We start from the raw sequence: 26,255 nt of genomic DNA, 5'->3' as shown, positions 1-26,255 counted from the left end.
TACCCTTTCCTTCGATTTCCCTTCTAAATTGTTTTTTTCTTTGTTTCAATTTCTCACTTCCTGTTTATCCTCGGTAAGCTTTCCACCATCATCTGAACGGTGGAAAGTCATTTAGAACAGCTTACGGAGGAGGAACAGGAAGTGAGAAATTCAGACAAAGAAAACAGAAAAAAAAAACATTTAGAAGGGAAATTGAAGTTAAAGGTAAGTGAACCAACAATGCACTAGATTAAAGGAACCTATTTAGAAAATAATAAAAAGAAACTTTACAACCCCTTTAAAGGAGTTCCGGAGTTTTGATGAAACTTTCGATTTCTGTGACCCTTAGAGCCGGTTCATACAGGGGCAACACGGCTCTGGGCGCGACTTTGCGAGGCAACTTTAGCGCGACTTGAGGTGACTTACAAGGCGACTTCAAGTCACCTTCAGGGCAGATGACTTTGCCAGTGGCCAATCAAACAGTAATTAGCCCTGTGGAAGGGAGGGGTTTGCCTAAGAAAACAAGTTTTTCTTCCTGTAAAGTTGCTTCAGTTAAGACAGGGGATCCGACTTGGAGGCGACTTCCATTGAAATCAATGGGTACAAGTCGCCTAGAAGTCACCTTGCAGTAGTACAAGAACCCTTTCTGAAGTTGGAGCGAATTCAGTAGTGTGCATTAAGATGGCTCTCATTCACTTCCATGTAGTTTGTCATGTCGGGTGACTGTAATAGCTTTTATATCACCTTCACACCTGCCATCTCCCGATCACCACACTTGTCACCTTCTGCTACTTCTGAACCTACATGCTGACGGAAACATCCAGGCCACTGGGGCATGTGCCTTTATATAAATCGGACTTCCATATTACTTCTTTCACCCGTCTGCTTCCTAATAACTCCTGGGGTATATCCCCCCTTCCTTTGGCAGAAATCAATCCACACACTAGTTTATCTTCCCAGAACCAGCCCCCCCCATGTGCTCTCGGGGATGGCCACTCAGCCTGTAGGCTTGCATCTGTCCTTGTCCTTTTTTAACTCCTTTAACCCACTTGCTGTAACTGAAATCTGGCTTTAGGACTCTGACTCTGCCTCTCCAGCTCCCCTCTTTCATGGTGGCGTTCACTGGACTCACCCAAATCCAAGAGGGAGGTGTAGTTGGAATCCTTCTATCCCCACAAAGCACATTTAAGGTACATTCTTCCCTCCCCTATCGGTGCCCCTCTTCTTTTTTTGGAACTCACCAAATTGGTTTCTTTTGTCCAGTTTTTCTGAAGATTGCTGTGATTTATCGGCCTCCTGGACTGGTATCAAACCTCCTTAATTACTTCTCTGCCAGGCTAACCTTTCTCTATTCTGAAATACCCACAATCAGTCTTGGCAACGTCAACATCCTTGTTAATCCTAACACTCCAGTTACCTTTCAACTCCCATTTGACTCTAACAAAATGGGCACACTCTGGCAACATCCTTGACTTTGTATTCTGTCACCTCTTCACTCCTTGCAACCTCTCCTCCTCCTCTTTCCGATCACAAATTTCTCAGCTTCATACTCTCCCTGTCCTCAACCTCCTATCCCTCCAACTGACAGTTACTGTAAAAACATTTTTCTTACGTTAACCCTTCTCTATTCTGCAACAGACTACATCTTTGACATCCCTGTCCTGCCTTGACCCAGCCATTTCTTTCTACAGCAGTTCACACTCATCCTTCCTGGACACACTCGCTCCCCTCACTACACACAGAATCATTCCCTGACCCCTACAGCCTTGGAAAACAGATGGCACCAGAACATTCAAAAGACCTAGCCACACTATTAAACTTCCTGGCAACACTTTGCCCTGTATAAATCTGCCATTCAAAAATACAATTCCTTCTTTCACATTGCCAAATAGACCTGGTTCAGCACTCTCAATAACACCCTCTCATTCAGTCCTCATCAACTGTTTTCTACCTTTTACTCTCTACTTTCCACTTCTTCTACCCACTAAAGCCGGCCATACACGGTTTGAATCTCAAAACAATTTTCTTTCGAAAATCGTATCAAAGAATTTTCGTACAAATTTCGCACCCTTAGTGGGCTGCAGCAACAGACAATTAGCCGCGGTTTGCCATTGCTTTCAATTGGAAGGAGCAGTGGAGGAGCAGTAAACACACCGCTCCTCTTACTGCTCCAAAGATGCTGCTAGCAGGACTTTTGGAGCGGTCCTGCTAGCACACCGCTCCAGTGTGAAAGCCCTCGGGCTTTCACACTGGAGAAACAGCAGCCACTGTTTAGGGTCGTTTGCAGGCGCTATTTTCAGCGCAATAGTGCCTGCAAACCGCCTTTGTGTGAAAGGGGCCTAAGTATCTGCCAACACTCTCTACCAATCTGGTTTACACTCTCCCAAAGAATACAATTCATAATCTTAACATACAAACCCATCCAAAACTCTGCCCTGAGCTACATCACCAACTTAGGCTGCATTCACACCTGAGCATAGCGATTTACTGGCGTTTTTTATTTGAGAGTTTTGTAGCGTTTTTAGAAGTGTATTACAAGCATTTTAGAAGGGTATTTATGAGCGTTTTACAGCTTCAGGCATTTTTGTTTAGCCAATAGAAAGCAGCAGGAGGAAATTTCGGGGTGGAGAGCTGCTGTTGAGCAGAAAACACAACAAACGATAGTATAACTCTCAAGTCATGCATTTCTATTGAAGTCTATGGGGCCAAACGTGCTTGTAATCTGCCAAAAAGAAGCTCATGTTTTTGAGTGACAGGCCTTTCACGTCAGATGACAGAACGATCATATGTGAACAAGGGCCATTGAAATTAATGGAATTTGGCTTGTTGAGTGTTTTAAGGCGGCCATACACTGTTCGAATTTTTAAAGAATTTTCTTTCGAAAATCGTATCAAAGAATTTTCGTACGAATTTCGCACCGTTGGTGGGGATGCAGCAAAAGCCGATTTTCATGCGGCAAACAAATTTGAGGAATCCGACATGTTGGAAATTTTTTGAAAAACAAACGATTTTCTGATCAATGATGGGAGAATCGAGCGAGAAATGTAATAGAAGAATATTCCCGGAAAGAAAAGAATATTCCCGGCAACATGAAGGTTTGGCCGGCTGAATTTCGAAAATCAATGGTGGCATCATCGGATCACAAAAAAACGAACTTTCTGATTTTGAAAATAAAATTTGTTCGAAATTTGACCGTGTATGGCCTGCTTTAGAGCATCGAGTTGGAAATTTCTCATGTGTGAAAGGGGCCTTAAGCCCCGTACACACGATCAGAAAATCGTACGAAAAATGCCGCTTTCGAAACGATCGTACGATAATCGGATCGTTAGTACAGAGCTTCCGAGAGCCGATCAGGACAGTTCGTCCGATTTTATTCTATCGGACATGCACGGAATTTTTTTTCGTACGATGCCAGATCGTACGATTTTCGTTTAATCAGTACAGCTGTCGTTCGAAAAAGCAATACGAATGCATTACAACACATGACTTCACTTCCGATTTTTTATTCTGCCGTACGAGAATTTTCGTTACTTTAGTAAACTCATCAGATTCGACGTGAGATTAGCATACAAAAACAGACGATCATTCGTCCGATAATCGGATCGTGTGTACCGGGCACTAGTGTAAAAAAAAATAAAACACAAACCATCCTCTTCTTTCCTCCCAAGACCTCCTGCTTTCTATCTCCTCCTGACCTTTTCCTTTAGTACTTGTAGTTCATTCGTTAAGAGAAAACGGTGAACGAATGATGCAGCTGTATGGACAGAGGGAGGCAAGGGAGAAGACCCCCCCCCCCCCTGCCTGAACACTGATGAGGGGGTGTCTGGTGAACTGGCGACAGGAGCTGAAACATGTTCCCTAAACACGGGTGGAACATATAAAATCACTCCTTCCAAAAGGTGATTAGCCTTTTAAACCCTTAAGCCCCATGCACACGAGACGCTGGTAAACTCGAGTTCAGAGGCATTTGGGCATTTTTTTCAACTGCCCCTGAACACATTTAATGTTATCCTATGTGTCCATGCACACATTCACGTTTTTTTGCGTTTTAAAGCAGTTGGGTTTAGGCTCGTTTTTTTCAGACGCAAACGTTTTTGCGTTTCAAAGCTTTGGGAGGGTCTACAATGTCTTTGTTATGAACGCTGATAGCCGCAAAACGCAGTGAAATTCGCGGCAAAAACTGGCATTTTAAACGCCGGTTTTTGCCTTTGAAAACTTGAGTTTACATGTGTTTGCATTTGCTTCTCGTGTGCATGGGGCCTAACAATGAAAGAGTCTCTTCCTTGGTTCTCTAGGTCTCTTAAATATGCCAAAGAAAGTTTTTCTGCCTGTGCTATATTCTTATCAGTTGCATGGTTTCCAGCGATCTCTGTGAACTAGACACATCTCATCTCCATTATGCAGAAAAAAGGGCTAAAGCACCATACACATGGGTCAAATATCGGGCGGTATCGGCCGGTTCAATAGAAACCGTTTGACATTAGGCCCCTGTGTACAGCAGCCGGTACGGCTTCTGTCGAAGAGGCATGACCTGAAAATGTCTGCTGATCGGCATTCCATCAGCGCTCTCACCCAATGGCTGAGGGCTGACCGGTGTGTTCTGGCAGGGGGGGGGGGGGGGCGTCCCCTTTTAGAACACAATAACTCAGCGGGGGAGATCGCTGTACTAACACCGAATTGTTGTTACATAATCCCCCTCCAGAGCACTTCAGTTTTCTTTATTTTTCGTTTAGCCCACTGGGTTGAACAAAAAAAAAACTGATAGTGTGTACTAGGCTTATGTTTTGTAGTGATATGCTAGAGTCCCAGTACTACTCCCCTGTAGACAGTGCGGTGAGTAAGCATGGTCACCCTGGGATAAGAAGTGTGTTTTTGGCAGGATCACCGGATGAAATAAAGGGTAAAAATGTAAATAAATCAATTACATACAAGGACTGGTAATCTGCAATATATTCAATTATTGTTTCTGGATTTAGCTGTACATTCTGTAAGGCCAGTTGCACATAGGCAAAATAGATATGTATTTAGTGATGCAGCTTGCCACTAGTGTTGCCTTTCTAGTCCCATGAACGTTTGTATAAATGCCAGCCATAATATGGCACGCAGGTCAATACAAAATGTGCATGATCTGGACAGAGAGGTAAGACTGTTGGTACATACTCTGATGTTTGTGACTATCAGTATCACCTGCCAGTTAAATGAGGCTGTAAATTGGCATATTTGGCCCATGTACAAGAAGCCAAAAGCCTGGTACCCAGTGGGCTGAACGAAAAAAAAAAAAACCCCTGAGAGGTTGCCGTACTAATTATGTAATGTTAGTACAACGATCTCCACTGCTGAGTTTTTGTGTTCTGGCAGGGGGACTACCTCTCTGCCAGAACATACTGATCAGCGTTCATAGCCATAAGCTGCAAGCGCTGACCAGCTGCTGGTCGGTTGTTTTCCAGCATGTTCCTTTGATAAAAACTGGTCATTGGACCGCCTTCTGTTGGATAGGCAGCTGTACACACTCTCTGAATGTTGGCTGGTTCCTGCTTAACCGGCTGATATTCGGATCATGTGTACCCAGTATAACACTGTTCTTCCTAAAGTAAAAAGTGACCTTCCCAAACCCCCTTCTGTATGCCTCCACACTGATGCATTCAAGTACTATTATTTTGTGTAAAGTTCCACTGAGTAAATGTCATAGCCAGGGCCTTACTTACAATTGGGCTTGACTGGGCTCAAGCCCATGGGCCCCACCTAATAGGGGGCCCCTTACGTTTAAGTTTTTTTCAATAATATGCCAGTCATTTTAAAGTGGTTGTAATGTAAACCCTCGAACACAACATTGTCTTAAAAAATAGCCCATAACACAGGCAGCTGATCATTTGCATAACGTCACCGCGCTTGCGCACATTCGCCCCTCTAAACCGGCATTTAAAGCTTGCTGGAGTGCAGTCTGTGAGAACTTTCCCTCTGTCCGGCACGGAGAAGTCTTGCGGTGTTTAGCTCCTTCCACTCTTCCTGATACAGGAAGATAGGAAAACAGCAGCCGCAGACACGGCAACGAATGGTTACGGCGCGTGCGCGAGATTACCGACAGGAACACAGTAAGGGCGGAAGCAACGTCATAATTTGAATCGCATAACAGCTGTACGAATGGCGCTTGAGATACCCGGAAATACAGAGAACGAAACCATCCTAAAAAAGGTATTGGGGGGATATATATATATATATATATATATATATATATATGTATGTATGTATGTATGTATATGTGTGTGTGTGTGTGTATATGTATATATATATATATATATATATATACATATATATATATATATATATATACATATATATATATATATATATATATATACATATATATATATACATATATATACATATATATACATATATATATATACATATATATACATATATATATATATACATATATATACATATATATATATACATATATATATATATATACATATATATATATATATATATATATATATATACATATATATATATATATATATATATATATATATATATATATATACAATGTATATGTATGTATTGCATTGCGATGAGCTGTTATAACTTAATAATTGAAAAGCTGCAAAAATCAGCCGGGGTTTACTTCAGAATCGTGATCTTTTTTTATTCTCACTTTATCCAGAATTGTGTAGCTCTAATACATAGCTTGTGTATGTATCATTTTGTTCTTTTTAAAGTAATGTCTAGAAGGTAGGGCCCGAAAGTGACTCAAGCCCAGGGGTCCCCACCACCCTAAGTCCTGCCCTGGTCTTAGCTGTCATTGAAAATCAGTAAAATACCCGCTAGCATTGTATATTGTATTCACTTTTCGAAGTGTTTATGTTTATCATTGTATTACAGGAATGCTGTTTTGGATGGGTATGTGCAGCAGTTGCTCTACACTTTCCGATATTTCTGTTCCCAGGAAGATTTGCTGCAGTTCCTTATTGACGGGATTAATAACACAGTGCCAAGGTACTAATGAAATATATGCTACACCACCCAATGTCGTGTTCTTTGAAAACATAACCCATTTTAATTTTGAAATTTTGTGGCAGAACGGCAAAATCATAATTTTGTACATAGCAACGGACTGGACAAATGCCAGCAGCCAGGTAGCCAAAGCTAAATAAAAGATCTGTAAAGGGCAATGGCACCCTAAACGTACCCAGATGCAAAAAAAGGAGGGCAATGGTGAAACTGCCCAAAAAAATCACACACAAACAATTGGCAAGGAATGATAAACAAATGAAAGGAGTCTTTTTAGTCCTTGAGAAAGGCCCATAGAAAACATGAAATTCACATTATGGCAGCGTCGGCAGTCTCTCTATTAAGTAGGATCTGAGGAGGCTTCCACCAGAAAATCAGGTATAAACAAAATGGAGAGAAAAGCGCCACTAAGGCCGCGTACACACGGTCGAACAAAACCGATGAGAATGGACCGAGGTTCGGTTTCATCGGTCCAAACCGACCGTGTGTATAGCCCATCGGTCTGTTTTCCTTCTGTCCAAAATGTTAAAACCTGCTTCAAATTGAACCGATGGACCGCTGCCCGATCGGTCCAAACCGATGGTTAGTACAGAAAAGCATCGGTTCAAAACCCGCGCATGCTCAGAATCAAGTCGACGCATGCTTGGAAGCATTGAACTTCGTCTTATTCAGCACATCGTGTGTTTGACGTCACCGCGTTCTGACCCGATCGGTTTTTGGAACGATGGTGTGTACGCACATCAGACCATCAGGCCACTTCAGCGGTGAACCGATGGAAATGGCCCGTCGGACCATTCTCATCGGTTTGGAACGACCGTGTGTACGTGGCCTAAGGGTAGCATTTATTAAAACCCATTGGTAGAATGAAAAATAATAAATATGCACTCAAATTTGAAAGGCATTAAAATGTATCAATAAATCTCCAGCAGGTGGCAAACTCTAATGCCGCGTACACACGATCATTTTTCGGCATGGAAAAAAACTTTGTTTTTCAAAAATGTAATTTTATAATGATCGTGTGTGGGCTTCACATCCTGTTTCAGGTTCTGAAAAACAACAAAAAAAAAAAATTCAAACATGCTGCATTTTTTAACGTTGTTTTAAACAATGTCGTTTTTTGGGTTGTAAAAAATGATCGTGTGTGGGCTAAAGCTACGTAAAAAAAAAAAGCGCATGCTCAGAAGCAAGTTATGAGACGGGAGCGCTCGTTCTGGTAAAACTACCGTTTATAATGGAGTAAGCACATTCATCACTCTGTAACAGACAAAAAAGCGCGAATCGTCTTTTACTAACACGGAATCAGCTAAAGCAGCCCAAAGGCGAATGGAACTTCCCCTTTATAGTGCCGTCGTACATCACCGCGCTTTGCTAGATCATTTTTTAAAAACGATGGTCGTTTTAATGATGAAGTTGGGAAAACGTCGTCGTTTTTTCGACATGCTGAAAAACTTTATTTTTTTCATGCTGAAAAATGATCGTGTGTACGCAGCATTATGCCCTGTACACACGATTTAAATTTCCGATGGGTTAAAATCCGATGGAATTTCCGTCGGAATTCCGTTCAAGCTGTCTTGCATACACACTATCGGACCAAATTCCGACCGTCCAAAACGCGGTGACGTAGAACACCACGACGAGCCGAGAAAAATGAAGTTCAATGCGTCTGACTTTTTTCATCGGAAATTCCGATCGTGTGTACAAGGCATTAGGTGGTCGATGGTGAGCAAGCCCCTCCTTTTAAATCCATGCCACTTTTGCAGCCTTTATATAACGGGTCACATAATAATCATAATGTCCATTGTAGCTGTGAATAAACCTTCACTACCCTAATGATATTTGATTTGAGTCTTGGTAATTGTAATTTGTTGGATCTCAGTGACCTCACCAGTTGTCAATGGAGTTGCACAGGTAAATTAAGCCTGTTATTATTGCTGTTCTACAACAATCGCTCTGTTTTGTATGTTTGCAGGGAAGACACAGACCCAGGCTGTTTGACTGCAAAAATCTACCATCGATCGATCATCCTGTTACAAACTTGGATTGAGGACTGCTGGCACATTGACTGCTCTGTGAATCCGGACTTGTTAGACAAGCTGGAAGACTTGAGCAACTCCCAGGTGAGCTTATTTATATGTAAAGATCAAATTTGCTGTATTCACAGCTTATGTTTTTACCTTCACATATAAGTTGTAGAGGAGGGGTGATGGCGTTACCTCCCTCTAAGTGCTCATCAAGTCTCAGTAAAAAAATGTCTAAACACCAATGTGAGATGTGACTCCTCCTATGTTACCATACTAATAATACAGTGAAGCCTCCTGATGAGGCTAATGAATGTAAACAAGTATATTCCCTAATGGAGTCTATCTGTGTAAATACAACATGCCATTCACATAAATCACAAATGCATATGCAAATATACTAAAGTGCATTAGTATAGTGAATAATGTCCATCGACATAAATTAAATAAATCGGCAAAAATAATAAATATAGAGTGTCCAGTGCAGCAGTGATGTATATCACCACATTAAATATGACTTGCAGCTATATGGTATATAGTTCAGATTGAAATCCAATAAGTAAACACAAGGCAGGTAAGTTCATCAAAGTAAAAAGGAAAAATAAAAAAAGCTGCGCTAATAATGTTAAATATATATATAAATGTGACCAATATATAACTGTGCCAAAAACACGTGAATAATGAAATAATCAGACACTCTCAATAAATAAACAGAGAATGAAAAATCCATAAAAATGTGATGAACCGTTAAAGTCCATAGAAGTGAAATGACATAAGTGAATGAAATCCCATATAGTCCAAAGAAATAATTCAAGCTTCAATCTCCAAGTGACAAAGGAAATTACAGCAACCCGAAATGTGATGATGGAGCGACGCCTCCACCTTAATGACACACTGCCTCTTACCAGCTGGAATTGATCTCGTATCACAGGAGATCAAAAATTGCGTGTATGCTGGTCACGGGACCACGTCCATTTTTGCGACGAAACGTTGGGTAAGCGGCGTTCTGACGTCAAATAGAAGTTCCTCACAGGGGCAGAAACAAAAATACTCCCATAGTGTAATCTGTAATACATGGTAGGTATTTATTAAAAGTATAACATCAAAGACAAAAATAATAAAAAGCCCAGCGTATAGTACAAACCGCAACAGCAAGTGAAAAGTAGACAACTTAGACAGTCTCTGCGGTCCGGAGCATAGTTAACGCAGCGTGCGATTCACCTTGCGTTCCAACCACTGGTCTCAGGACCTTCCGGCGTGATGACGTAATTTGCGTAGCTCCGTCTTACGCGTTTCGTCATCTTGCCAATCATTGGATGTGGTGGTGGCATTAGTTATCTTTTTTTAGGCTTTTTACCTTCTGTTTTTTCCTGATGATCTGGCCAGTAACACACCTCCTGTATTTGGGTGCCCCCACACTGGATGAAGGAGCACAGATTACCTTTTGGACAACAGAATTGTTAATCTGGGGAGAGGGCAGTGTTAGATGGAATTGCAGATTTACATAAAATGACAAATTGAAGCCAAACTCCTGCTTTATAAGCAGTTGGACCAAACCTTTTTTTTTTCCCTTTTGGGATAAAGATTTTACATAAAAAAGCATCCCTGTTAGTGTTAAATTATTTGTCTTATACAAATACATTCTGCTGGTGAGCTGAAAAAGGACAGACTTACTGGCAGGGTCACAGGAAAAGCTCATCATTGTAGGGACCCCTATCAGTGTTAAATGGTTCATCTCAACACTCTTAAAGGACAAGTCCAGCCTGAGCTCGTTTGACTGGGCTTCTCCTATGGGTCACAAGAGTGCAATTCGTTTTGCACTCCTGTTGCCCGTTTTCAGCAGAGAGCAGACTGAAGTCTCTGATGTCACAGAAATCAGTCCAGGAACCGCGTCATCACGACAATGATCCGCCAGGTGCCTGGACTGATACCTGTCTCAGCATCTCAGTGAGCCGCTGAGAGCCTAAAACGGCTGCTCTGCCCCTTCCACAGCTCAGCGCTCCAGTGAGCAAGGAGGAGCAGAGAGGAGAGGTGCTGATTGACAGTCTGCAGCTCTCCATTCAGGGATCTGTGAGAACCGAGCCATCGGCAGTGTTCGATCGCTCGGTTCTCAGTGCAGAGGCGCCGGGGGACAGATGCTGCATCCACCTAGGTAAGTGTGAATGGGCAAAAAAACTTCTTTCTTTTAACTGATACATTTGTAGGCAAGCTGGTTCTGTCGAAAAGCAACAGACTTAATGGTTGGATTACCAAATGAAAACAAAAGAAAGAAAGCCTAAAAAAGAAAATAAATGCAGCCTTTACATCTAAAAAATGGTAAGCTGCAATATAATGTTGGCTTTTGGGTTTAATACCACTTTAACTCCCTTTACTCTTTGATCATTTTTCAGCTATTCCTACTATGTAGGATTCTAAATGCAGCATGTACGTCTGAGTATAATCTGTACTGAAGGAACACTGTCAGTTTGTTATGACATTTTTCTTTTGATGAGTCTTTTGTGCAATCCTGTATGTAGTTCTACACTGCAATAGAATCTTGGTACTTTTCTGTTATTTATCTCTTGTTAGACGCTACAATGATTTTTTATTTTTCTCTCCTTAATATTTATTTAAAATGTTGTAAGAAATTGTTTAAGCTGAAATCATTTGCCTGCTTGTGCTATTACCCAAAAAAGATTTGGCATACAGTTTTTTTTTCTCTTGAACAGTGGTTTTGCCTGCAGCACCACCTGCTGGTGAATTTGGGTATGCCAGCTTCTGATGTTAGCTATACAGTGGTATGAGAGTTTACTGTTTAGGAGGGATTGCAGGGACGTTCATTGAACACAGGCATTCTCAAGTAGATGAGGGAAGTTGTTTAAAAGGTAAAAGCCTGTTCTGCACAGCAGCTCTTTATAACCTAATTTATTGATTCCTTTTCAGAGTCTTCCAAAAGATGAACGTGGTGAACACCTGGTGTCATTGCTGCATGAACTGACCAATAAGAAATACACCATTTCTTCTCCTGGCTCTGAGAAAAAGGATGACACCAAATCATTACATTCACTCTGCACCAAGTTTTCTGAGGATAATCTATCCAGGAAGGTCTGTATTTGAGAGTCAGTGAGCTCTCTATAGTCAGGGCAATATTACCGATTGTATTGTTTAGTATATAAAGCATAGAGAAGCTTTGTGTTGGCACCGTGGCCAGTGATATGAACCTGTGTGAAAACAAGAACCGCTCAAATAACAATCCTACAAGACTTTAGGTCCCATAAAGTGCTAGAACATACTTCTAATGCAAGGGTCCCAAACTGGCGACCCTCCAGCTGTTTTGAAACTACAAGTCCCATCATGCCTCTGCCTGTGTGAGTCATGCTTGTAACGGTCAGCCTTGCAATGCCTCATGGGACTTGGTGCCTTTTCACACGGGCGGATCAGTAATGATCCGCTCCGTGTGTCTGTAAAAGCTCAGCGGGGATCCTCCGTAAAATCCCTGCTGAGCCGTTGGCTGACAGGGCGGTCCCCGCACACTGTGCAGGGACCGCCCTGTCTTTCCTCCGCTCTCCCCTATGGGGGATCAGACGAACACGGACCGTATGTCCGTGTTCATTCGATCCGCCAGACGGAAGAAAAATAGGATTTTCTTCCGTCCGAAAAATCTGATCTTTGCGGAGGCGGACGATTACGGGTGTCAGCGGATGGTCATCCGCTGACACCCGCAATCACATAGGGACCAATGTATGTCCCGTTTTCATCCACAACGTATGGATGAAAATGCGGACATACGGTACGCACGTCTGAAAGGGCCCTTATAGTTTTGCAACAGCTGGAGGGCAGCCAGTTTGAGAGCTTTGCTCTAATAGGAACCTTCACTACTCATGGCAATCCACAGGTTTACTGAAAGGTTGCTCAGCCATCTATGGAGGGGGGCGGGTGGGGGAGTGCCTATGCTGCCACTGTCAGGAATTAGGATCACGCTGGAGAGATGTATTGTGGATGAAGGTGTAAAGAAAAAATACAGTATACTGTACAGCGCACCCAGAATGTATTCACATCGCTTCACTTTTTCCACACTTCATTATGTTGCAGCCCTATTCCAAAATAGAATAAATTTAGTTATTTTCCTTAAAATTCTACAAACAAAACCCAATGATGACAACGTGAAAGAAGTTTGTTTGAAATCTGTGCAAACTTATAAAAAAAAATAAAAAATCACATGTACATAAGTATTCACAGTCTTTGCCGCAACACTCAAAATTGAGCTCAGGTGCCTCCTGTTTCCACTGATCATCCTTGAGCTGTTTCTACGACTTGATTGGAGTTCACCTGTGGTAAATTCAATTGATTGGACATGATTTGAAAAGACACACACCTGTGTATATAAGGACCTATAGTGCATGTCAGAGCACAACCAAGCCATGAAATCCAAGGAATTGTTTGTAGACCTTCGAGACAGATCATGGGAAGGGTACAGAAAAATGTCTGCAGCATTGAAGGTTCCAATGGGCACGGTGGCCTCCATCATCTGTAAATGGAAGAAGTTTGGAACCGCCAGGACTCTTCCTAGAGCGGGCCACCCAGCCAAACTGAGTGATCGGGGGAGAAGGGCCTTAGTCAGGGAGGTGACCAATGTACATGGGATTTTTTAGTTTTTTTTTACCATTAATAAATGTGCAAATATTTTAAACAAACTTCTTTCACGTTGTCATTATGGGGTTTTGTTTGTAGAATTTTGAGGACAAGAATGAATTTAATCCATTTTGGAATAAGGCTGTAACGTGACAAAATGTGGAAAAAGTGAAGCGCTGTGAATAGTTTCTGGATGCATTGTATGTTTATTTTCCCATAGTGCACATTTTGAGTATTTGTTACATTGTTTACTTTAAGCCTCAGGTTCACACTAGAATGCACTGCGGGAAACTCAGAGATTAATTTTTTTTCGGTAACCGAAATTCCGTACTTTTGTACAGGCATAGAGTTCTAGCAAGAGTCGGCAGGTCTTTGCATTGCATCTCTGATCTACTGATAATGGGTGCGGTGCTTTTGCAGGCTCATAGGGTGGAATTTGCCATTAAAGCGCATCTCCCACGCAAAATCTATTTTTTCTTTATGGGCTATTTAAATGTGTAATAGCACTGCTGTGCTAAACTCACGGTTCCGGTGTCCCTCCGCCGCTCCGCTGTGATTCTGTCCCGAATAAATAGTTATATTCTGGGTTTCCTCCCGTTGCCATCTTAGCTTTGGGCGTTATAATCCCACAAGCAGGCACTTCCTCTTTGCGGTGGATGCTGTCCCAGCATCCACCGCTCGATCTCGCGCATGCGCACTGGCAAAGGTGACCGGCGGCGTGAGCGTCTCTGTTGTCATCGCAATGGCAGGCGTATGAATGAAACATCCCCGCCCCGTTGTGATGATAACACAGCCTCGTGATTGCAGTAGAATTGTGTGCCACGAGACTTCAGCTTTGCGTGCTTCTCCTTATGAAGTCGCGCAATGTTTGTGCTAACAGAGCGAAATATTATAATTAGGGAGCTCTGACACAGGCTCCCAGCAGACACAGCGCGGGACAGGAAGCTAGAGAAAACACGACGAAAACCCAAGGGGGTGCAGACCGGAAGCCTGGCTTTTAATAAGGTATTCTAACACCGATTTATATAAAAATAGCCGATTTATGCATTATTTAGGAGCAGTAGGAATATTAAGCTAAAGTTGAATTCAGGGTGGAGCTCTGCTTTAAGGTGGTTGTAAACCCTTACATATACAGAGATGAAACGCATCCTTCTACATATGCTGTACCTCTTTATCTGCTGCCTTCTATACTCTACATTCCCTTCAAAGTCCATAATTTATAAAGCTTGTCTGAGATGTCAGAAAAAAGGGGGCGGAGAGCTGAAGTTTCAATCTACACAGCTCAGTGTGGAGAGAAGAGATTGGTGTGTGATTCCGCGCAAAAAGAATGTACAAGGCAGAAAAGAGGGTATAATAATTGGAGAGACCTGCTGCCCCTACAGAATGCTACCACCTAGGTGGAGTACAAATCCTGTACTTATCGGGGTATTGTGCGCTCCGGCGTATAGCGCGCACCCCTAATTTTGACCCTAAAATCCTGTAAAAAAAAAAAATGTATTACATTTTACTACTTACAGTTTTGGTGTCTTGCCCCGGCGGCCTCGTCCGGTCCGGTGTCCGTCTGCGGCCTCGGTGGTGTCCTCCCGGCTTCTCCCACGCTGTCTTCATGTCGAATCCCCGCTTCCCGCGCTCAGTTTGAAGCCTCCGCCGACGTGTACCGAGCGCAGTACACTCGGGTATATTCGGCCAGGCTCGGCTTCTCACGCATATACGGCACGGAGCGTGACTACGAGCGAAGCCAAGCCTGGCTGAATGTACCAGAGTGTACTGCGCTTGGTATATGTAGGCGCAGGCATTCAAACACGGCGCGGGAAGCGGGTATCGGCGTATATCGCGCACCCACGATTTTGCCCTGATTTTCAGGGCAAAAAAGTGCGCGGTATACGCCGATAAATACGGTAAATGAAAAGAAAGGGGTATAGTGTGGAGAGCTCTGAGAGCTGATTGGGGGGATGGGACACACATCCCTTCATACAGAAAACAGGAACAGATCCGAGGTTGTCAATCAGCTGAAGATCCCTACCCTGTCACCTTTTTACTCTTGTGTCAGGAAAACGTTTCAGAAGCGATTCATGCTGATAGCAAAGGAACAAACACTTATTGCTCTTTGTTGAGACAAGTACACACTATGGAGCAGGGGTCCTCAAACTATGGCCCTCCAGTTGTTCGGGAACTACAATTCCCATCATGCCTAGTCATGTCTGTGAATGTCAGAGTTTTACAGTGCCTCATGGGACTTGTAGTTCCACAACAGCTGGAGGGCCGTAGTTTGAAGATCCCTGCTATAGAGGAATGTGCTTTATTCATATTTCATATCTGAGGTTTGCAATCGCTTAAGCACAACTCTGGGCTTCCCCTCCCTGCATATGAACTTTTAATGCTTTTTCGGTGAGTTTTCTGGTTGTCTGCCTCCCAGCGTGCAACTGTGAAACATGGTGGTGACTATACACCAAAAATGCAACCGTCGTATATTTTTCATGTACTTTTAACGCGTTTTTCTTTTTTAATTCTCTATTTTTATTTTTGTTTTAAGAAAGAAAGAAATACATAAAAAAAATGATCAGACAAATTCCAATAACAATTCAGACATCATATATGGATATTGCATCTTCCTCTTCAACTCTATTACATTTCATATATTACGTCAAGGGAAAATATATCCATACCGACTTACAGTCCAAAATATCGGGGGGAAATGACAAAAACAAAGTTCTATTCCTTCTTTAACGCGTTTTTCTATTCATTTTAATGGGGAGCTGCATTTTTTTTGGTGCGATTTTGCAAAACTCACCAAAGATGCAGCAAACAGGACTTTTCAAGACGCACTCGCAGCACAGTGGTGAGAAGTCTCCCATAGGATTTAAGGGAGAAGCATTTTTCTTGTGTTTTTTTTTTTTCTTGCTTTTTTAGCAAGATAAGAAAGCATCAGTGTGAAAGGGACCTCATTTCTTCAAGCTAAAGCCTTTTACACATTTTTGAAAAGAAAGTTGGGGACTTTGCATTCCCGTATGGTCTAGTTAATGGAAAACAACTTTTAGCATCTGGAACAAATCTACGTATACACATGCAGATGTTGGAGACTGGTGGTAACGTTTCCATCCCGGGGAGGCATTTCCCTACACGGCACGGATTTGTAGTAAATAATCTCATTGATGTGCAGATCATATAACGAATTGTATCCAAAAATGGCTGACAGCCAAGAGCAGTTGGTTTGACGAAGATTCATAGTATCAGAAAAGGTGATGATGCGTGATGCATATTAAGTTCAGTTTCAGATACCAAGAGTCTCGCCTCCGCAGGAACTCTGACACTGATCTATTACAATATCATTACCGTATATACTCGAGCAGTGGCGGCTGGTGCTCAAAATTTTTTGGGGGGGGGTGCAAACAAACGGAAAAAAAACATACATTTTAGCCTCACTGTGCCCATCAATTGCCGCCACTACCACTGTGCCATAAAATTGTTGCCACTGTGCCATGCCATCAATTGTCGCCACTGTGCCCATCAATTGTCGCCACTGTGCCCATCAATTGTCGCCACTGTGCCATCAATTGTCGTCAATTGGGTCTTTAGGCAAAGCAGCAGTACAGATGATCCAACGGGGACATACCGCCTCTGTCCTCTTCCATGGACTACACTGCTTGTAACACGATCTTTGAATGGGGAAGATAATCTTCTGACTGATCAGATTTTCCTCCATTTATAGATCATGTTACAAGCAGTGTAATAAATGAAATAACCTTTCTCATTGGAGGAGGAAGGGGGAGGCGTGTCCCTGTCGGGTCATCTGTACTGCCTGAAAACCCAAAGCTGTTAACGATTGCACTGCTGGAAGTTCAGAGACAGGAAGAGGACCAGCAGAGATTTCTTCATGATCCAGCTGCCTGCATAGCACAGGATATACATAAGCAATGCGACTAAAACCATAGGGAATCTTTTTACGCTAAGCTTCAGTTTTAAAAAGTCACTTGCTGTCCTTTTTCAATAAACTGACTTAACAGGTATGTTTACAGGCAGGACTGGTGTAAGGATTTTTGACACCCTAGGTCAGGGATATGCAATTTGCGGACCTCCAGCTGTTGCAGAACTACCAGTCCCATCATGCCTCTGGGTGTCATTCTTGTGGCTGTCGGAGTCTTGCTATGCCTCATGGGACTTGTAGTTCTGCAACAGCTGGAGGTTGGCTAATTGCATATCCCTGCCCTAGGTGAAAACCTTATTTTGCTGCCCCCTTTGGCTCCACCCCCTTTGCCCTGCCCATGTATACCCCACATTTTTAATTAAGCCCCCATCAAATGCAGCCTCGCCAGCCCCCCATCAAATGCAGCCTCGCCAGCCCCCCATCAAATGCAGCCTCGCCAGCCCCCCATCAAATGCAGCCTCGCCAGCCCCCCATCAAATGCAGCCTCGCCAGCCCCCCATCAAATGCAGCCTCGCCAGCCCCCCATCAAATGCAGCCTTGCCAGCCCCCCATCAAATGCAGCCTCGCCAGCCCCCCATCAAATGCAGCCTCGCCAGCGCCCATCAATGAATGTTTGCTTGCTTCCATTCATTCAGGAGTCAGGGCACAGACAGGGCCAGATTCCAAACAAGGCCAGGCCTCGGGGCGGCACTGCGGCTGAGAGGAGAGGACACTTTTAATTTCCCCTGTCATGCGGATGGTGAGAGGAGAAAAAACAGAGGGAAGAGAAGGTGAGATAGTTCTTGGCAGCAGCAACCCCCCTCCCGGTTCTCAATGTCATTTGTCATTCATTTTCGGCAGCAACACCCCCCCCCCCCTGCTTCTCAGTGTCCTGCCGAAAAAGAAAAAGTCCCCCGGCGGATAATGTCCCCCTTGCTGTACTGCGGGGGCGGCATTGAACATTGAAGGACCTGGCCTTGGGGCGGCAAAGGGAGTAAATCCGGGCCTGGGCACAGACACACAGACACAGTCCTTTGTCACTATGTATGAACGGAGCGGCGGCTGCCTGCTGATACGGAGACTTGGTTGCTTGCTGCAGAGAGAAGAGAGTAGGAACACCAGTGGCCGGGCACCGTAGGCAGCAGTGCGCCCTAAGCAGCTACCTACTTTGCCTAGTGGTAGCACCGGACCTGTTTACAGGGGATCAATGAAACCCTGTCATCATTTAGTAAATTAACCGCCTAGGTATTTGATATCAGCTGCTTGTGGAAGAAGGGGAGTGCCGGGGGGAGGGGCAAGATTTTGTATCAAAGTCCGATCACCATCATTGGTGGATACATTATTGTAGTAATGACTGCTTTGTGTAATGAGAAAATTAACATATACCTCAATTGTCTGTTTCAGAGCTTTAACTGGAAACTCTCTAGAGGTAATGGACTCCATATAACCCATCACAGGGATAAGCAGTATACAATATCGGCAGCCTTACCTCGGCCATGTTACCCTGGCTTTGTAGAAGATCTGTCCACCTATTATGTGAAGGGAGAAGAGGCTGGGCCATACTCTATACACGAGTGCAGTGTTCAGCAGATCTCAACTCAACTCACTTTACTCCAAGAGGTCAGTATGGATTGAAAATCTAAAATAGATGGTATGAATACTTTATAATGGTATTATGTAATACGAGGTTACATGCAATGCTGCACCATTCCCTGTAGCAGCCAAGTATTTATTTCAGCACATTTTTTTCTAGCAAAAGATGAGATTTATTGATCGTTGGGGAAAAAAAACACTCAAATAAAAATAATACAAGAAAGAGTGGGGTAGTGTGCATCTAGTATATTCTTCCCTGAAATCTGCTTACTTGATGCACACTACCTGGTATGCCTTGTCTGATTAATCACAGTGAGTGCAATTACAGTGTTTTGTTTATTTTATTTTTTATTACATTTTCAGTAAATCTACACTTGATGCTGGCGCCCCCTCTCTTCTTTTGTTGGCATTACAGTAGGACTACCCAAGTTCCTAATGTAGTGCAGCTGTCACAAGTGTTTTTTCTCCATTGGCTTGGACTTTCTATAGACTGGTTATTGCCTACCATAGGGCTTGTTATGATGTCATACTCATGTTTTATTTTTATTTTCAATAAGTTTCTCACAATTGTTTTTCTAGCAGTCTATATTTGATCTATACAGATAATACGTTCAGGCCACACTAAAGATCCAAAGTGCTTTCACTTGGATTCCCTCAATTATATTTGCATATAAATGCAAACATTCCTATAGGCTGAAGACAACACTGAATTTATTTATGAATTTATTTATTTATTGTTTCCAGCTGAAAGTCAGCAGGTCGCCCACAAATATACTTACCATTATTCAGGTAGTTACAGACTTTGAATTTATAGTAAGCTTGTAGCCAACATACTTTAAAGCCTTTTCTCCAGAGAAAGTAAAAGGCCTCCCTTGCAGTGGGTCTGCACCAACATTGTAAGGGTTCAATAGTCCTTTATGTCTGGGAAAAGCAGCTTTACTTCCCTGATCGCCCACTTCCCCAACAGCCCGGGTCTCCTCTTCTTCTATGCTCTGGCAGCGGATTGTCCTTTGGTGTCCTCGCATCCAGTGCAGGGCTATGGGCTGTGGGCTCTGCACTGTAATGGAAGACCTATGGCTGCTGGAGCCTAGAGAACTGGTGCTGTAAAGATCGGGTAAGTTAAGCTGATTTTATCTGGTGTTCTAGAAATACACAAGAATGTATCCCTTGCAGTTCCACAGCTAGGGGAAGACTTTTACTTCCCCCTGAACTACATTCTAGACATGTGCAATTCGTTTAGTTTCTAATTCGTTTTTTAATGAAAATTAGTTAATTCCGAAATTTCGATTTTCCGAATTTTAAAATTTTCGTATTTCCGAATTTTTTAATTTCCGAATTTTCGTATTTCGGATTTTCGGAAATACAAATATATATTTTCGAAATTTCGAATTTTTCATCTTTTAGAAATTTCTAATTTTTTCATTTTTTTTTTTTGAATTTTCGAATATTTGAATTTTCAAATTTTTCATTTTCGAATTTTTTATTCTTCGAATTTTCATTTTCGAATATTCGATTTTTCGAATTTTCAAATTTTTTATTTTTCGAATTTACGAATTTAGGAATTTTCAAAATTTCGAATTTTTCATTTTCGAATTTTTCATTTTCAAATTTTTCATTTTCAAATTTTTCATTTTCAAATTTTTCATTTTCGAATTTTTCATTTTCGAATTTTTCATTTTCGAATATACGAATTTTCCATTTTCGAATATACGAATTTTCCATTTTCGAATATACGAATTTTCCATTTTCGAATATACGAATTTTCCATTTTCGAATATACGAATTTTCCATTTTCGAATATACGAATTTTCCATTTTCGAATATACGAATTTTCCATTTTCGAATATACGAATTTTCCATTTTCGAATATACGAATTTTCCATTTTCGAATATACGAATTTTCCATTTTCGAATATACGAATTTTCCATTTTCGAATATACGAATTTACGAATTTTTCATTTTCGAAATGAAAAATTCGAAAAATAAAAAATGTGAAAATTCGAAATTTAAAAAAAATCAAATTCAAAAATTAAAAAAAGCGGAAGTTTCGAATTTGTGGAATTTTCGAACTTTAGAAATTCCGAAATCCCGAATTTTCGAATTAAAATTTTTTTTTTTCATTTTCGGTTCATTCTTTTATTTCAGAAATTTCGTTTTTTCCATTTTATTCGTTTTTTGCTTTTTCGGAAATCGTAAAATTCGGATATTCGAATTTTCGAATTTCCGAATTTTTGAATTTCCCGAATTTACGAAAAGAGCAAAAAAACGAATAAAACTGAAAAAAATAATTTTTCGATTTTCCCGAAATTACGAATTTACAGAAAAAAATAAAAAAAACGAATGAAACAAATGATTTTTTTTTTTTTTTATTATTATTTCCCGAATTTCAGAAAACAAAAAAAGTGCACATGTCTAGTATATTCTTCTTAGAGGGAGCCCTGAAATCTTCAGTTTGGAAGCAAGTGCTTTTTTCCTCCGATTGATGCCTTGCTATTGGCTACTGATGCTCGCCATCACAGTGATGGACCAGTAGCCAGTGACAGGGTAGAAGAGGACCAGAGAAATCTGACTTCCTAGTTGTAGCTGATATTTCATTGTGGGAACACCCTGATTTTTGGGGTACTGGGGTGCTTTGCATAGAAGCTGAAGATATGTGGAAGTACATACTATTCCACTGAAATGTAACTTACTGGTTACAAGTTCTCGGTTCCTTTGACTGTTGAGAGAGGATGGAAGTAGGAATGGCGCTGGCTTTTAAAATGCAGTGCTGATGTGGTAAATTGTGTTACAGGCGCCTGTACTTAATAGTGAAAAACGCAGTGACGTATAATCAAATACAGGTAATTTGGTGCATTTTAATAAAACCTAATTTTGAAATCTTAGTACGGAAAGTAAATGGCAAGTGAAAATAGATGAATTAGATTGCTTGAGCAGCTGCGATAAAAACGCAGTTCCAAGTGATCCAAAAAATATATAATAAAATAGTGCACCTTAATAAAAATCCTTGTGCTACAAAGGCTAGTGATATCCAATACAAAGGTGTGAGAAATGACAAAGAAAAAAAATTAAGTGCCAATAATTATAAAAAAAAAAAAAAAGTGCTTCATGCTTTTGTGAACGTCTAGTTCTATGCTTCACACTGTGATCTACTCCAATCTGTGCTCCTATATGGACCGCACTCACCAGATTTGTGCCCCCTCTTGGGGTTTGCAGCATTCACAGTGTATGCCACTGTGCAGCACTCTGGCAAAGGCACGTCCTGCTGTGGTCCTCTCGGTGTTTATCCCATATACAGGAAAAAAAAGGAAGGGGTCCCAAGATAGTATAGTACCGTTTTTAAAAATTCAGCTTTTATTGGTAAAAAACAAATGGGTACTCACAATTTTGTTGAAATGACAGAGCATTACTTTAGCATGCAGAAAACGGAAGTGTTGTGGCGTTCTGCCGGATCGCTCGACCGGTTTCGTCGACCTGACTTCATCTGGAGCGTCCTTTGACTGTTGCACCACTAGGCCAGGTGGATGTTCGGGGATAGTCACTAGATGGCCAGGTGGATGTTGGGGATAGTCACCAGATGGCCAGGTGGATGTTCAGGGATAGTCACTTGATGGCCAGGTAGATGTTCGGGGATAGTCACTAGATGGCCAGGTGGATGTTCGGGGATAGTCACTAGATGGTCAGGTGGAGGTTCGGGAATAGTCACTAGATGGCCAGGTGGATGTTCAGGGATAGTCACTAGATGGCCAGGCGGATGTTTGGGAATAGTCACTAGATGGCTGGGTGGATGTTTGGGAATAGTCACTAGATGGCTGGGTGGATGTTCGGGGATAGTCACCAGATGGCCGGGTGGATGTTCGGGGATAGTCACTAGATGGCCAGGTGGATGTTTGGGAATAGTCACTAGATGGCCAGGTGGATGTTCGGGATTAGCCACTAGATGGCCAGGTGGATGTTCGGGAATATTGAATGACATCTGGATATTTTAATCTTCTTCCTTTTGATCTGGTAAGAAGTTCACATTTTACAAATTGTAACTTTTATAAATAATATAAAGCATTGCATTAGTTGCTGAGGAACAAGACTACATTCCTTATTGTGTCATGACATGAAATTTACACCCTTAGGGCTCATGCACATAGCCACCAAAAAATGTGTACTTTTTTTATGCAGGGTCTTTCTGCCAGCAAGATCCTGCATAGATGATCAGTCATTTCATCATGGTTGAGTGCATGTACCTTTACCCCTATTAGTTTGCCTGGAATTTCTAATGTGACAAAGTCAAAGTGTACATCATTTGTGTGCCTGTAGGTGTCTCTGTTGTCCTAGACTACAAGTTGTAACAGAAAAACTTTAGCAGTATCCTTGATTGCAGAAAGCATTCTACTTATGGCTTTGTCATAGCTTTTAGTCGCTATGACATTTATAACAAACACAAAATAGAAAAGGGCTGTGGATGGTAACGACAAGCTCTAAGGACAGACCTTCACCACAAATGAACAGTACAGCAATGATTTTCATTTATTTTTTAATTATATTCAGTGACACTAGAGGGAGCCAAAGGCTATGTCTTATACTGGCCATAGTCGTCATAGAGCGATCATACAAGCAATGAACACCTTCATAGTCAACGTACACCAAGGTACATACATAATACAGGTGAACGTGGAGAGAACCGGGCATGATCAAACAAACCTTTTATATACTTGCCATCACATGTGATGCTAGTATGCAACAGTTTAAATGTATTGCCTTTTCTGCCATATTGCCACTTCCTGTGCTATTCCTTCAATGATGAATGTGAAAATTGCCAATACAACACAGTGACTTTTTAATTGCAGGCAAAAATCTTTGCATATAGTTGTCTAAATATCGTCCAATCTGCACTGGATATCTATATACGTTCAGGCAAAAAATAAATAAAAAGAATCTGCATAAAGGACATAACTTACAGGCAGTAGGATGTGTCCCTTGTGCTGATGCCACTTAGATTAGCTTTAATCCTCCTCTATCCATTCCCCCGTGTGTGCCCCCCCCCCCCCCCCTGTGCACCCAGGCTTATTAGAATGGTGGGAAATGTCACAAGCCCTCATTACCGGGCTGAATGATGAAAAAAATAATAGATTCCGGACAGTGGCACCCAACACAATACACTGATTAGTGCCTGCAGCAGATGGGCTGCAGCCGTTCATCGTCTGAAAATTTTCTGACATAAACTGATTAAGGCGCCTTTCGCATTGGGGCAGGAGGTGCGGTGGCGGTAAAGCGCTGCTATTTTTAGCAGCGCTTTACCGGCGGAGTTGCGGCAGTATTTGGCCACTTACGCTGCCGTTTTACCACCGCTAGCAGCCGAAAAAGGGTTAATGCCGCCAGCAATGCGCCTCTGCAGGCAATGGGATTCTGCGGTATAGCCACGGTGTCCCATTGCTTTCAATGTGGAGGAGCGGTAAACACATCGCCTCTTTTACCGCTCCAAAGATGCGGCTAGCAGGACTTATGGAGTGGTCCTCCTAGAGCACCGCTCCAGTGTGAAAGCCCTCGGGCTTTCACACTGAAGAAACAGCCACTGTTTCAGGTTGGTTTGCAGGCGCTATTTTTAGCGCAATAGCATCTGCAAACCACCCCAGTGTGAAAGGGGTCTTTATAAATCAACTTCTGTCGATTTGAGGGAGCCCACAAACAGATTTTTTTTTGTTAAAAATAACTGGTCATACTTGCCTGCTCTGTGCAGTGGTTTTGCACAGAGCAGTTGTATCCTCCTCTTCTCGCGTCCCTCTTTGCTGCTCTTGGCCCCTCCCTCCTGCTAATTGCCCCTCCCTCCTGCTAATTGCCCCTCCCTCCTGCTAATTGCCCCTACAGCAAGCAGCTTGCTATGGTGGCACCTGAGCCACTGATCTGTTGGTCCATTCAGACATGGAGCCGTGACCCACCCTCTTTCTCTCCCGATTGGCTGACCTGACTTGAATTGACAGCAGCGGGAGCCAATTGCGCCACGCTGCTGTCTCATCCAATGAGGACGGGAGTCCTGGGCAGCCAAGACACTCCTGCAACATTACTGGATCCTCAGGCAAGTATTAGGGGGGCTGCTGCACACAGAAGGCTTTTTATCTTAATTCATAGAATTGATTTAGATTTAAAAAAAACGTGTGCCTTTCCTTTAAGTCTTGAATGCAATGCAGGAAATCCGCGATCCGTGAGTATTTCCTAGACTGCAATCAAATTGCACTGCCCTTGCGACCTGCAGTGGGTGTTGGTGCATTGTTAATGACACCCCAAACACAGGTCGCAAACTCAATGCATCTGCCTGCAGCTTATCACCCGGTATAAAATGATGATGAGATTCAGTTGCATTGCACTTTGGTGTATACGGTGCGATTTAAGCCCATTCAAAATTAATGGGCTCAAATCGCACCGCACTAAATGTAATGAAAATTGTACAGGAATGCAGTGCATTTCATATGCGCTTCACAGAGTGAACCTAGGCTAAGTAACAGTCTGATACAGGCAGTCATACTCTAACACATAGATCACTATTCATTGAACAGAAGAGTATCATTTCTGTGTAATCTCTATGCATAGCTCTCTGATATTTACTATGTATACATTTCATTCTTTAGGAAATGTTTCAGAAGTGCCATCCTGTACATTTCTTGAACTCTCGGGCACTAGGAGTTAAAGACAAATCCAGCAATGTGGCAAGGTAAGCAGAACGATAATAGCTCAAGGTCAGCTGTGTATGTGTAGGGAGTGTACCGGGGCCCCACTGTATCATTGTGGGCTGCAGGAGGAATTCCTGAGCCAGATGTGCAATGACACCAGATGAACCGTACAGGAGCTACACACAACCGTGCTCTGCTTACAGGAGAAATGCACATATGGCCCATCGACTTAACCGCTTCAGCTCCAGAAGATTTACCCCCCCTTCAGGACCTGGCGATACAGCACTGCATTACATTAACTGACAATTGTGCGGTCGTACGACACTTTACCCAAATAAAATGTTATGTAATTTTTTTTCCCACAAATAGAGCTTTCTTTCTTTTGATCACCTCTGCAGTTTTTTTTGTACTATAAACAAAAAAAGACTGACAATTTTGAAAAAAAAAAAAAAAAGATTTTTTTTACTTTCTGCTAT

At 42.2% G+C, this 26,255-nt stretch overlaps 1 protein-coding gene across 1 annotated transcript in view; it reads left to right on the top strand.

Annotated features, from left to right (window-relative positions):
* KNDC1 (kinase non-catalytic C-lobe domain containing 1) overlaps positions 1-26,255 on the top strand; it is a 176,570-nt gene that overhangs the window by 126,078 nt on the left and 24,237 nt on the right. Inside the window, exons 21-25 of the mRNA XM_040361822.1 lie at positions 6,868-6,981; positions 8,966-9,113; positions 11,937-12,098; positions 18,934-19,149; positions 25,738-25,820. Of these exons, the coding sequence (XP_040217756.1) occupies positions 6,868-6,981; positions 8,966-9,113; positions 11,937-12,098; positions 18,934-19,149; positions 25,738-25,820 (723 nt within the window). The remainder of the gene's footprint in view (positions 1-6,867; positions 6,982-8,965; positions 9,114-11,936; positions 12,099-18,933; positions 19,150-25,737; positions 25,821-26,255) is intronic.

Source organism: Rana temporaria, chromosome 8 (assembly GCF_905171775.1).
Source record: "Rana temporaria chromosome 8, aRanTem1.1, whole genome shotgun sequence".
Lineage (NCBI taxonomy): Eukaryota > Metazoa > Chordata > Amphibia > Anura > Ranidae > Rana > Rana temporaria.
Note: the sequence above shows the minus strand (reverse complement) of the source record. Positions and strands in the feature narration are given on the sequence as shown.